At 35.9% G+C, this 15358-nt stretch overlaps 1 protein-coding gene across 1 annotated transcript in view; it reads right to left on the bottom strand.

Annotated features, from left to right (window-relative positions):
* Window positions 1-15358, bottom strand: part of LOC134533492 (peroxidasin-like) — a 521250-nt gene that overhangs the window by 209176 nt on the left and 296716 nt on the right. The window contains exon 3 of the mRNA XM_063371017.1: window positions 9882-9995. Coding sequence (XP_063227087.1) covers window positions 9882-9954 — 73 coding nt within the window. The 5' untranslated portion in view covers window positions 9955-9995. The remainder of the gene's footprint in view (window positions 1-9881; window positions 9996-15358) is intronic.

Below are 15358 nucleotides of genomic sequence, written 5' to 3'. Positions count from 1 at the left end.
AAACTGAAAGAAAAGAGTTCACACATTGTAAAGAAAACCATTTCGCTCATGTGCGAACTCTTTTCTTTCAGATTGTCTTTGGCGCGATATAAACAAAGTTTACTAAATACTGTGACATTTAATTAAATGAAAAGTCACATTTAACTAAATGAAAATTGAGAGTGGGTTATGATTATTGTGAACAATATACTTTCTTGATTTTCATGTTTTAGTTTGGTTTTCTATATAGGGCCTAAAGCATGTTTTTTTTTAGTTTTTTAAACTATTTTTATTTATTTTTCACCGGGAACAGGATAAAAAGTATCCTATGTCCGTCTCCTGGTTCTAAGCTACCTCCCTACCAATTTTCAGCCAAATTGGTTAAGCCGTTATTGAGTTATAAATAGTGTAACTAACACGACTTTCTTTTATATATATAGATTATAAATTTAATTTTCAAAAGTTGTTTGGATCCTTGCCTCAGGCCGAACTTTCACAGGGCTTGGTGGGAATGCAATGAGAATGTTACGTGTTTCCAGCGGAATTTAAATCCACGACTTCAGAGATGAAAAATTGAGGACGAAACAGTCATGAAGGGAGAAAAAAAAAGAGAAATTCTAATTAACAAAACCGTTACATTTTTCTGCGACAAAAAAGTAAGCTTCAGGCTTTCAATAAATGTGCTTGTTTAATATCCTTTATCAAATTTCAGCTGGAAATATTTATAGAAATATATACATTAATTTTCCTTTTTCGAGTAAATAATTTATGAAAAGTGACCAGGACGGTAAAAAAACATGTTTGAAAATTGTTTTTCCCCCCCACAAGAAATACGTGTTCTCGGAAGCGCAACTCGGAGCCGACTTCACGTGAAGGTCAACACACGACTTCCAGGAATCAATAGCATGGCGCACATCACGCATCCACGATCCATGACCCAAATTCTGGATGCTCTGCGTGCCGCGATCCTCTCCTTGGATCGGCCAGTCACCATCAAGCAAAAAAAAAATTATATGTAGGTCAGTGCTAATGAGTGGACACTTTATGTGACCCAGATCACACGTGGATCTACATTGATGGCGAGGGGAGCGGGGAAGAGTGTAACAGGGAAAGTCACCTATCAGAGAGGGTTAACACATGCAACATCTGTTCCTGATTGCAGTAGCCACGGCGTAATCCGGGCTGGACGATGGACACTTACGAGCGTTGCAGTGATGATTAAGGTGCGGTAACATACCATGCGGCAATTAACTATGGTAGATCTTAAATCACGATCTTGATAAAACTAGGGCAAGGACATCTGATGAAGTTGTGATCAAATGACCACCATATTGGCACACGAATATCACGAAAAAAAAAAATAAAAAATTAACGGCTTCGATTTTTTCAGTATAGGCCTCATATCTGTTCTTGCCTAACCTCTGGAACCACAGTTGTACCGAAGCTTGAAAGTTAAATTCACGTAACCCGGGATTGACTGTAAACCTCGTGGGCCCAATACTTAACGCCGACTCATTTTCTACGGCGCACGCAACCAGCCCATTGTTGAGGTTAGTGGGTCCGTGTTTCAATCAAATAAATGTCTGACGTTTAGGGAAAAGAGGCTAAAATCAAAAGTAGACGTTTAATAACTTTAACAAAATACACCTCTAATGTTTTTTTTTGACGTGATAACGTGTTATAAATCGATGAACGCCGCCTGCACGCATGAAAAATTGTCACGTTCCGCCTGAGCCGAGCGTGCAAGAACCGGCCAACCACCGTGCGAGAGAATCTTTTATAATATCAAAAAGGTTAAGGCGGGCTTTTTAACTAATTGTTCATAGTTATATTTAAACAAATTATTTAAATTAAATTTGCCAAAACTGTAAATGATATTTCAAAAATTAAAAAGTATGCAATTTTTCATCAATGTTTTCTTATGACGTTTTCACGTAAAATAATCGTCCGTAAACCGACTTTACAGACAACCCCCCCTTTTTTTAAATAGAAGGATTTGTCTTTGTTCGCATCAGTTGCTTCCGACAGTTGTTACAAGTAGAATGCCAGTGAGGACCCTTGCGTGGGACATGAGAGTCGCTCCAAGAAGTGATGGGAAACTAGCCGCCCGCGGGCCAAATGAGGACCGAGACTTATTCCGCACGGCAACGTTGTTCTCTCAGGTATCCCGTTTTACATTGGCAGCCTGTGTTTGCATAAATGTGCTTTCACAGAAATACTGAAAAAGAAAAAAAAACTTCTTCCATTGCGGTATTCAGCAAATTGTTTTTGTATTCAAAAAAATTTAATTATCTATTTGATAATATTTTTAAGAGAATTTTATTCCGTTTATTCATCGCATGACAAATATTGTAAGTATAGCTAGTTTTACAGAATAATACGACATTAAAAAACTATATGTAAGATATTTAATATAAACTCGAGTGTTTGTACTGTTCCACGGCCGTCATCAGTCACAGCCCAGAGGAATCCCAATGAGACCTCACCGATGCTTACGCATACTTCATTCATATTATCACTATTTTTAATTATTTCTCTTTTATTACCCACGTGTTCTCCCCCATTACAAGATTCTTGTGATGGATACTGGTGACATTTCCAATTTTGATTGGCTGATTGCATCCAACATCCAAAATAATTTAGAACCTGTCCTATATGCAAAATATTTTATGGAAACTTAAGTCATTCAACTGGTCAAACATTCCTGCAACATCAGTTCCCAGTGAACGTATTTTTCTGCTGCTGGAAACATTGTAACATCTCGAAGGCAATGCCTCTCGCCAGATGTTGTTGAACAGTTATTGTTTTTACATGAAAACATAAATGCTAATTAGCAATAAAACTGATAGTGTCAATAACAGTGAAATAATTGATTTATTATTCAGTTTATTTATGGCAAATAGTATGTATGCTTTTGAGAAATTTACACTATTTCCTAGTACCAGTTTAAAGGGCACTTATCTTCAAATATGTAAGAAATTAGGGTAAGTAATATCAACTGTTTGTAATATTGGTTAAAGAATATATATCTAAAGATTAAAGAATCTTTGCCTACATTGTTATTAAATTTTGTTACACTTTTTTATATTATGCATTTGCTCTAGAATTAAGGAATCGAATCGAAAGTGAAACGCTAGTAACGTTTTCGGTGACGTCACAACCATCCAACTTTGACCCAACATATCGGAAGGCGCTGGAAGCGAAAGTTCGGACAGCGTGACAAGGCCATCGGAGCCGCTGATCCCGGGTTACGAGCGTGATCGCGCGGGTCTCGGAGGAAATTGCTGGTGGCAGGACGTCTTCTCAGACGCAGTCCTCATCACGGCTACCTCCCCGGCCCTTCCTCCGTTTAAACCTCCGTGAAGCCATAGGCCCGGAGCAAGACGGCGGATTGCGTATAGAGCTTTCTCCCTCGAGCCTACGGAAATGGAGTTCCACCCCGAGTTGTGCAACTCGGCCATAACATTTACGTTGTTCAGCTCACACACGCCAGTGTTTCATTTATTTGGGCTGTATCCACTCATTTTCCCGCGGACAAACACGGTACTGTATTTGTGCGCCGACGTGAGACCGGATCATCGACCGCCAGTATAGTTACAACGGGAATGCCAAAACATAATTAACATACAGTACAATAAACAAACGGTCCAAAAATGAGTTGTTTTAAGTTAGTTCTTACGAAAGACTAATTTATGAGCGCTACTGTTTGGAAATGTGTCTGACGTCACGTTGCTTTCACGATTTAGAAACCACAAGAAAATGAAACCCGCTAGAAACGAGGTAAACAGTACATAGAAATTATTACCGACAGTGACGATAAACCCTTTGCGAAATATAAACACAAACACCGCAGTAACGTAAACTGGCGGCAAAGGTCAAGGTCAAGGTCAACAGTTTGAATACACCCGAAAGAAATCTGAACGCAAGCAGCTAGATTGGTACCATGTTGTTGAATGTGCCGAACCTTAGAATGCCGGATTAAAAACATTACATCATGCATTAAAAACCAAGCACTGTGGTTTTATGTTAGTCTATGAGAAAAGTGTTAATGAAATTTTTAGAATTCATTCGTTGATGTAACTGTATATTATATAGTTACATATACATATAATTAAGAAATATACGAGGGTTATGCGTAAAGTAAGATATGTTTGGTCATTAAAAAAACAAACTCGTGAGAAAAAGTACTTTATTGGCATTTTTTGTTTATTTCAAATTTACTTCACATTTCCACAAAATCGCCATTCAGTTCCAAGCACTTTTCGTAACGCGGCACCAGTTTCTTTAAACCTTTTGTATAGAATTTAGCTGCCTGGGAATGGAATGGACGTCTTGCCCATAGGCATCATGGACTTCTAATACGCAATGCGTGTAGCTTCGGAACAGGCGCTTAGTAAACATCTTCTTACTCGACTCGAAAAAATTATGGCTACAGTTTTTGAAGTTATACATCTTTAGGCGCGTTATGAAAAAAGTGATGAGAGTGAAATTTTAAGATGTGCGTTCATCACTGTAACACAAAATTAACAGGTTGAAGCTGCCCGCTAAACCGCTTATTAAGTCTCGAAAAAAAAGCTACCAACAAAATAGAAATAGAACCTCTATTAGTCGCGCATGTTGGCACGCTAGTCACCTCTGATCACTGTTTTCATATTTATAATATTTATCCACATGTTTATAGTTTCTATCTATATTCACAACTTGTGTTTTAGTTTCATACAAGTGTGAATTATATATGTGCTAATAAATTATATTCAGTAGTGATTTAAATTGAATATTTTGATTAATATTTTTTACTATTCGTACCTATATATTAGTAAAAAATTTGTGCCTTAATACTTTTTCAAGTGCTCCAATATAATTGAGGTTAACTATCCGAATGTATTATTTATTGATATAAATTAAAATATTATTTTTTTAGTATAATTAATACTCAATATTATTAAATTGTTAATGTTAAATATTTATTATTGGTTAATTAATATTTACAAAATAAAGAAATAACTTTAATACATCATTTAGTAAAACATTTTTGATAAAAATTAAAATCGAACATCAAATTAAAATATTAATTTTTAATATTTATTTTTAAATTGAATAAATAATAAATATTTATAAAAATAAATGAACAAATTTAATGAATACTATTTGATAAAAATGAAAAGTGAATATAAAATTAAGAAAATAATAAATATTTAAAAAATGAATAAACTTAAATTCAATTTTTGAATTTATTATTAAATTTATTTTCTTTTAAAATATTTTATATTCAATAATAAATATTTAACATTAAATATCTGATAATATTTAGTACAAACTATGTACTTTTGATTTAAATCAATTTTATGGACATAGCACCATTGCTGATTAGCTATGGCGTAGGTCAATGAAAGTAATTGAAATCAATCTACTTCGTTGCAAAAACTATTCAAGAAACGCTTTGGCTGGATATAACAATGGGTTACAATTGCACACTTTGCTGTAAGTGAGAAACATCTGGCCTTTGGGTCTGGGATTGTTATAACTTGTTTCAATTATAAAATCTCAAATAAATTCATATTTATTTTATAGAAGATTTAATTAATACATGATATAGTGTTTTATTCTATGTGAGGAAGGCATAAAAACTTAAAATAACTTCAGTTCATTGCGTAAATTTGGTAAAACATTTTTTAAACACATTTACTTAATGATTTGTCAAAATTAGTATTTATTTAAATTGTGTAATATATTCTCAATTGATTAGTTCTGAGATAATTTTGGTTCCCAAAAACTTTAAAATATCTACTGAATTAAAACTTAAGAATTTTTTTTTTTAGGAAATACTTAAATAGAACGATTCATCATTTTATTTTAAGTGATGAGTTCTTGCAAAATTTTAGTGATTTTACTGCTTACTAATTTAAAAATTCCAAAAATGTTATAAATTATAGTATATTTTGTGATCGGCAAAATGCAGCAGGCATACTTATAGAAAAGCTACCATAAGTAGCATTATATAACAATACACCACTGCGGAACAGCTGAATTATAATATTCTAGAGTCAGTCGAAAACTGTACCAAACGTGTTTGGAAGGCACAAGCGGCAATCGTGGTGAAACGGCAGGGAAACAAACCTGTTGTTGAATGTCGGGATGGGTAAGACATTCCCTTCTGAGCGAATAGCGCGGAAAGGCTTCTCTGTATTCCGTTACGTTACGAGACGGTCCTGCGCTGTTAGCGCCCGCTGGGAACTCGAAACCAGACGGGAAAAAAAAGGATCGATTTTTCTCGCCCCTTGTTCGACTCTCCTGGCAGCGATCACAATACGTCACAATTCGTCACAATGCGTCACCTGCGGGTTGGGGGGGGGGGGGGGCAACGACTTGCAGTGCTTTATCGTTCGTCTCGGCTACAAATGTCTGCATTCTGAATCCGTTGAAGCGGCTTTGTCGGGAAATGCGGAATGGGTGGGGGAAAAAAGAGCCTGTAAGCAAGCGAGGTGAGAGTTTTCAGATGGTGGTGTTTTTTTATCTTAAGTTTTGAGACTACTTAAACACAACACAATAAGCTACTCGGAAGTCCCTATGATGCTACAGACTTTGTTATACAATTTTTATGTCAAATATACTTAAAATAAGTTTTTTTTTTTACCGTATTCACTCTTTTGTTTGAGAGGAAACATGAGTGCTAATAATAAATTACTACTTAGACCTCGAAGTGATCTTAATTTTATTCAATTTAGCACTAACTCATATAACTTATGTCAATGAAGTTGAACCGTTCATGATAAATAATAATATATGCGTACATAAACCAAAATTTTAATTCTTGGATGTAAATCTAGTCTATGCTAACAGTGTAAGGATATAGATGCATAGTTTTGTAACAATCGTGATCAAAGTTCTTTAAGTTTTTGTAAAAATAAATATCATCTTAAAATATTTTTGGCACGCACCACCTTTCATACACTCTTTTTAGATGATAAGAGTTATGTTATCTTGAGCCGCAAAACAAATAAGAATTAAGAATTAAGGAATCGAATCGAAAGTGAAACGCTAGTAACGTTTTCGGTGACGTCACAACCATCCAACTTTGACCCAACATATCGGAAGGCGCTGGAAGCGAAAGTTCGGACAGCGTGACAAGGCCATCGGAGCCGCTGATCCCGGGTTACGAGCGTGATCGCGCGGGTCTCGGAGGAAATTGCTGGTGGCAGGACGTCTTCTCAGACGCAGTCCTCATCACGGCTACCTCCCCGGCCCTTCCTCCGTTTAAACCTCCGTGAAGCCATAGGCCCGGAGCAAGACGGCGGATTGCGTATAGAGCTTTCTCCCTCGAGCCTACGGAAATGGAGTTCCACCCCGAGTTGTGCAACTCGGCCATAACATTTACGTTGTTCAGCTCACACACGCCAGTGTTTCATTTATTTGGGCTGTATCCACTCATTTTCCCGCGGACAAACACGGTACTGTATTTGTGCGCCGACGTGAGACCGGATCATCGACCGCCAGTATAGTTACAACGGGAATGCCAAAACATAATTAACATACAGTACAATAAACAAACGGTCCAAAAATGAGTTGTTTTAAGTTAGTTCTTACGAAAGACTAATTTATGAGCGCTACTGTTTGGAAATGTGTCTGACGTCACGTTGCTTTCACGATTTAGAAACCACAAGAAAATGAAACCCGCTAGAAACGAGGTAAACAGTACATAGAAATTATTACCGACAGTGACGATAAACCCTTTGCGAAATATAAACACAAACACCGCAGTAACGTAAACTGGCGGCAAAGGTCAAGGTCAAGGTCAACAGTTTGAATACACCCGAAAGAAATCTGAACGCAAGCAGCTAGATTGGTACCATGTTGTTGAATGTGCCGAACCTTAGAATGCCGGATTAAAAACATTACATCATGCATTAAAAACCAAGCACTGTGGTTTTATGTTAGTCTATGAGAAAAGTGTTAATGAAATTTTTAGAATTCATTCGTTGATGTAACTGTATATTATATAGTTACATATACATATAATTAAGAAATATACGAGGGTTATGCGTAAAGTAAGATATGTTTGGTCATTAAAAAAACAAACTCGTGAGAAAAAGTACTTTATTGGCATTTTTTGTTTATTTCAAATTTACTTCACATTTCCACAAAATCGCCATTCAGTTCCAAGCACTTTTCGTAACGCGGCACCAGTTTCTTTAAACCTTTTGTATAGAATTTAGCTGCCTGGGAATGGAATGGACGTCTTGCCCATAGGCATCATGGACTTCTAATACGCAATGCGTGTAGCTTCGGAACAGGCGCTTAGTAAACATCTTCTTACTCGACTCGAAAAAATTATGGCTACAGTTTTTGAAGTTATACATCTTTAGGCGCGTTATGAAAAAAGTGATGAGAGTGAAATTTTAAGATGTGCGTTCATCACTGTAACACAAAATTAACAGGTTGAAGCTGCCCGCTAAACCGCTTATTAAGTCTCGAAAAAAAAGCTACCAACAAAATAGAAATAGAACCTCTATTAGTCGCGCATGTTGGCACGCTAGTCACCTCTGATCACTGTTTTCATATTTATAATATTTATCCACATGTTTATAGTTTCTATCTATATTCACAACTTGTGTTTTAGTTTCATACAAGTGTGAATTATATATGTGCTAATAAATTATATTCAGTAGTGATTTAAATTGAATATTTTGATTAATATTTTTTACTATTCGTACCTATATATTAGTAAAAAATTTGTGCCTTAATACTTTTTCAAGTGCTCCAATATAATTGAGGTTAACTATCCGAATGTATTATTTATTGATATAAATTAAAATATTATTTTTTTAGTATAATTAATACTCAATATTATTAAATTGTTAATGTTAAATATTTATTATTGGTTAATTAATATTTACAAAATAAAGAAATAACTTTAATACATCATTTAGTAAAACATTTTTGATAAAAATTAAAATCGAACATCAAATTAAAATATTAATTTTTAATATTTATTTTTAAATTGAATAAATAATAAATATTTATAAAAATAAATGAACAAATTTAATGAATACTATTTGATAAAAATGAAAAGTGAATATAAAATTAAGAAAATAATAAATATTTAAAAAATGAATAAACTTAAATTCAATTTTTGAATTTATTATTAAATTTATTTTCTTTTAAAATATTTTATATTCAATAATAAATATTTAACATTAAATATCTGATAATATTTAGTACAAACTATGTCATATATATATTTATTATTCTCTAAATTTTATTTATTTAACTTTTCAAATTTAAACTGAATTTAATTGACTGTGTTGACTATATTTTTCCAGCCCTTTTATTATTTTATTGTAATTAATTATTTGCATGCAATTAAAAACTATTTTTTAATGATGCCAAAGAAGTATAACTTCTCACGCGCGTACATAAGTACACGCAAACGTTTTTTTTTTGGACGAAAAGGGCGTTAATTTTGTTCCTCTAATGAAACGTGGGTCAAATTGCAGGAAAAATAACGATTGTCAGGCGGCGAACATCTATGCAGAGAGGTTATAGAAACTGGCGCAGCGTTTCGAAAAGTGTTTGAAACTGGATGACGAATGTGTAAAAAATGTGAACTAGGTGTGTAGTAAACTAAAAATGTCAGTAAAAACCTTTTTTTCTAGTGAGTTTATTAGTTTTTTTTAAATAATCAAACGGAGATTACTTTACGAATAGCCTTATGAATTGGTTATGGCTTATCCGAAGGTCAGTATCACCAGGAAATAACGAATTTCCGGTAAGGTAGTGGTGATGGTGGTACGAATGTGCACACGGTGAACAGCGAGCAAAGCTACAGTGCGCCCGCCGGCTCCCACGCCGCGACGCCGGGGATAGAGGAGCCGGCGCGCGGACAGTACGGCGCGGCCACTCACCTCTGTCCGGCGAGGTGGCCAGCAGGATGGGCGGCAGCAGCAGCAGGGCGATGGCCACCCGCGGCCCCGGCATGGCTGGACCCCAGGCGCCCTTCGCCTGCCCGGAGCGCGGCCCTGCGACAAGGGCGGAGGGTCACTCCACTGCGCTGCTCTCACGCACTGTCTACAGCCAGTCTCCACTCTGTCTCCAGCCAGTCTCCACACTGCCCGACCAGTCTCCACACTGCCCGACTAGTCTCCACACTGCCCGACTGGTCTCCACACTGTCCGACTAGTCTCCACACTGCCCGACTAGTCTCCACACTGTCCGACTAGTCTCCACACTGCCCGACTAGTCTCCACACTGTCCGACTAGTCTCCACACTCTCCGACTAGTGCTTACAGTTCCACTTCTTTAGGCGAGTCATGGAAACAACCATGAGAGTGGATTTTCACCATGCGCGCGCAGCATACAACGAAAACGAACGGGATGAATTAAAAAGCTACATATAAACAAACAAACCCTATATATGTGCTTTTAAATAAAATACTTTAGTGTTTGATATTAATTACTGGTCCATAAAATTAATATATATAGCGAAAATTTTGATTGAAATTGTGTTCAAAAACCCTTTTGTTAAGTGTATTTATGTGTGAGGTTGTGTTTCCGTATGTGAATTTTTTGAATATTAAATTATTACAGTGATGAGCCACTCACTCTTAGTCGAAAGAGTTACAGACGGACAGACAAACAAACATACAGGTGAAGCTAATATAAAGCATGTAAAAAAAAAAAGAAATAACTTATCGATAATGTACACTAAAAAAAAAACAGTTACCCTGTTAGTTCTAAAAAAAAATAGTGCAACTTACGTTATGAAATTAATAAAATGATAACATACCATACAAGACTGAATTAAAAAAAAAATCTAGATAAAATGGATAAAAATGTATTAGTATAAGCTAACATTTCAAAAACTAGCTGATTACAGAAGGGTTTCGAAATAATCCATACTCTGTTCACAGTAACTTTCAATAAAAATTTGTGGTTGAAATTATTTAACGTTCTGTTACAACAATAAAACTTGATTTGTGAACTGTGAAATAAAATAACTATAATATTAAGTGGAATAATTTAAGTTAAATTTATCTTCCCCTGTTACAAATGAAAATATTTTTTATTCTCATTAATTCAAAGTTAGTTTAAAAGCCGCGTGTATAATTATTTTGTATTCCTGAACTAGAGTGTGAATAAAAGGCGCTGACACTTGACAGAAAAAAAGAATCAACGAAGGGACAGGGAATTGCTTTTCGCCGCGCTTAAAATCCTGAAATTTCGCAGTCTTTTGTTTCGCCAGCAAAGTTGGCACGCACATTCTCCTCGCAAACATCTAAGCTATCGCCAGTATTCATTCACGTACTAGCGTCTCTCTTTCCCAACCTCGGTATATTTTCCCTCGTCCCAAGTAGTGAACTTTTTTTTCTTTTTTTTTTCTTTTTTACCCTCACCGGGTGGAACCCCTGCGGAAATATTCGCTCCACGCAGGATCGCCAACATCCCTTACTTTTCGAGTCGATCCCAAGGAAAGGGAAAAAAAACTTTCCCTCCTACTTCGCCCCCTACCCCCCTCCTATGGCCGAACCCACTCGACGTCCGCGCGCTACGGGCGAACACTCCCCACAAAGCAGTCTATCCATCATCAGAAATGCAAAAGACGACGGAACGTGGTTTAAAAGGTTTTCTCTTTGCCCGCCACCGCGGGGAATGGAGGAGGAGGTGAGGTTGGATCCAGGCAGGGAGCGGGGTTTTTTTTTTGGGGTTCGGGGGCTGAAAGTGGATGATGGGAATAGCTTGCGGGGGGGGGGGGGGGGGGCGAGTAGGTGTGTACAGTTTGTCCGCTGCATTCGTAACACTTTCTCAACAACCCTTGGGAGAACATCTCTAGTTATAACTACCAAACTTCAGCCTTAGGTTCACAGACATCAATCAACCCGTGTAGACAATGAATACGTAACAAAGGTTTGTTCTCTGAATTGTTCTTGCAATCGGAAAGTTTAATTATACATATTTATTTATATATTTATTTAGGACGTGTGGCGTACGTCCAACATAATTTGTAATCAATAAGTTTTTGGTTGAGTAGAAATTCGTTTTGTCCAGCCTGATACAAAAAAAAAACCGCAAATGTTTCCGATCGTCGTACAAGGATAGATGAGTGTGACATTTTTTATCTAGTTAGAGGATGTTAATTTCAGTATTAAAACTTCAACAAAAAGAACACTTAAGGAAGAAAATATCCACTCTGAAAAAGTCTACCTTATTTTTTTGTTTTAAGGAATTTGTTTGCTAATTGTGGAAATGAATTAATTAAGAAAACATCAGTGCAGGACTTATTATAAATACGATAGTTTAGAGTATGAGGCAACTATACAAACATTATGCTAGTAAAACGTATTTATTTGTTTGTTGTTGCATTTTAACACCATTTTGTAATACATACGAATATTAATAAATGCTATTTAAAAGTTTTATTATAATTTATTAACTAATATGGTAGTCTATAAATTAAGTAAAATTTAGTATATGACTATCGAAAAACCTTAACTTTAGCAATAAATCTGAAAAAATAAAAATAAAATTCAGCATGAGGCAGGTAGATTTTTATACACAGGAAGCATTCTTTTTTTTTTGTGATTAAAACACGTAGAATAAGTTACTGACACTTATAATTGGATGCAATTTATGTGCATTTTATTTTCATCTTAAACAAATATAAGAGCGATACCAAATTTTGTATAGTAAATATTCTCATATAATGGTAAGGATTAAAAATTACATTACATTTTTGATGTGACAACGTCTAATAAATTGATGAACGCCTGCTGCACGCACGAAAAAGTGTCCCGTTACACACATTGTCCCGTTATGAGGTGTCCCGTTACGCTCATTGTACGCTTGCGCCGCATCTATCTCTCTTTCACTCGATTGGAACAACCATCGATTTGACTTTTTCGAGGAACATTAAATTTGAAACATTCCCATTCGTTTCCTACTTTTCCTATCATCGTCCTATCCTTAACAGAATAACTCAGATTGGAAGAAGTTAAATAGCAAACATGTATAAAAGTTATATTTAAAATAATCTCTTCGATAAAGTAATAAACATATTTGAATTAGTGAGTGCAAATAAAAGTAAATTTATCAATTAAATTGTAGATTTCATTTCACTACTTCTTTGTATCCATACAAAATAGTGATAATTAAATAAAAATGATTCAATTTTATTCATAAAAGTATGCAATCATTTCATCAATGTGTTGTTATGACGTTGTCACGTTAAACTATCGTCCGTAAACCGACTTTGCAGACAACCAAATTTTTTTTTTGTTGAAATGTTACAGGAAATCTTTGTGGAATGTCTCTCTCTCTCTCTCTCTCTCTCTCTCTCTCTCTTTCGTTGCTCGCCGCACGAGCCCTGGGGCGCTCGCTCCGTCATCCAGCTGCTGCGAGGACGACCTCTCTTCGCGTCGTTGTCTCAATCGCGAGTCGCCCCGCGGGGCTCGCGAGGCCGGAACAGTTTCATCCCCCCCCCCCAACTAACTCCCTAACCCCCCCCCCCCCCCCCAAATCCTCGCTTGAGCGCAGCAGTATCTTCCCCGGGGGCTGCTCCGCCGGTTCGTCGCGACATTGATTTACACACCCCCTCGTCCCACCGTTCCCTCATTTCCCCCTCGGGGGTGTTGGGGTGGTGGGGGTGGGGGGAAGCTTCTGGAACGACCACACACGCCCTCGCCCCCTTCGGAGGCGGCCGATACCACCCTTTCAGCGCCGCCGATGACGACCCCTGCGAGCCTCCCTAGCAAGGGGTGGCCCGGACGTGCCGCGGTCAGCCGACGTGCGACTGGCCGCGGGGACATACAGGCACATGTCACATGTCCTGGGCGAGCACTAGCGCGAGACGGCCCACCTCTCTTGCCGGCCAATCGCAGTTGTCACAATATTATCCATACGTTATCATTAACAGTACACAAATTAATGTTTTTTAAAAAAAAAATGTTTCAAAAAAAAGGTGGGGGTTGTCTGTAAAGTCGGTTTACGAACGATAATTTTACGTGATAACGTCATAAGAAAACAATGATGAAATTTTCAAATATATTATTTACAGTTTTTTTTTGCAAATTTAATTTAAATATTTTTTTTAAATATAATCACGAACTATTAGTTAAAAAGGCCCGCGGTTAACCTGTTTGATAGTATAGAAGATTTTCCTCGCACGGTGGCTGGCCGGTTCTTGCACGCTCGGCTCAGGTGGAACGTGATAATTTTTCGTGCGTGCGGCCGGCGTTCGTCGATTTATAAGACGTTATCACGTCAAAAATATTTTTAAAAAATCTGGTTTTGAGCTACTAAGATGATACAGAAATAAAAATAATTAATGACACTGTCTTGTAACAAAGACGTCAATTTCCTTGTGTTTTCCAGGTTTCCAAGAAACCTTTTAAATTTCCAGGATTTTTCTCCTGGCCGCGGGAACCCTACATAAGAACGAAAATTTAAAATTATTTATTTATCACCATTTAATTATATTTATCGTCTTTATTTGTGGCGGGGTTAAAATGGTAAGATTTTTCTTATCGCTGCGACGATGCAGTGCCAATGTAACGAAATATATTTAATTAATTTTTATATTTTTAAGTTATACTTCTTTAGGCATGTTATGGAAAGAAAATATGATCAGAGTGAATTTTTGCGATGCGCGCCCAGCATGAAAAAAAATTGTTTTATATTGTTTTTAATCATATAATTAAGTAAATGATATTTAATACTCGTTCATATCATTAAAAACATTTACTTATTGTGAATATTAGTGACAGAAATTTTGTTTATACCTTTTTCATGTGTAGTTATATAAGTGTGGTTTTGTTCCTGTATATATGATTTATTTGCATTGTAAATTATAAATCATAACATTATAATTTAATAAATATTCATAATTAACAAATTCAACCAAACATTCAGCATATTTATTGATTTTCATTACTAAAATTTTCTTGATTATTTTGCTAATTAAATAAATAATTTTATACACGTGTTTATGTTAATACTTAATCACGGGTATTTATTAAAAAAATTAATTTCATTGGATTTATACTTAACTTACCGCATTTATAATCACTTCATTCATTTTATTACTCTATTCATATTAATAATTTGCTTGCAGAATTAAAGTTGGTTTTTTATTACGCCAAGTAAGTATAACTTCAGACGCGCGTACATATCAAGCACCACCCTCTTTTTTTAAAAGTTAAAAGTCTTTTGACGAATCTTTGTCGATATTTTAGTAGATGGTTACGCCTGTGGTATTTTTTTCTTTTCGTATTTATTTCAATAAATTCGTCTTTTTTTTTTTTGCATAAAATTGGAGATCTTTCGCCAAAAATATTTCCATCATGTCCTATGAGAAACTAATTTTACCGTTCCCACCAAACTAAAAAAA

This window comes from Bacillus rossius, chromosome 6 (genome assembly GCF_032445375.1).
Source record: "Bacillus rossius redtenbacheri isolate Brsri chromosome 6, Brsri_v3, whole genome shotgun sequence".
In the NCBI taxonomy this organism is placed as follows: domain Eukaryota; kingdom Metazoa; phylum Arthropoda; class Insecta; order Phasmatodea; family Bacillidae; genus Bacillus; species Bacillus rossius.
This window is presented reverse-complemented; position numbering and strand designations above follow the sequence as displayed.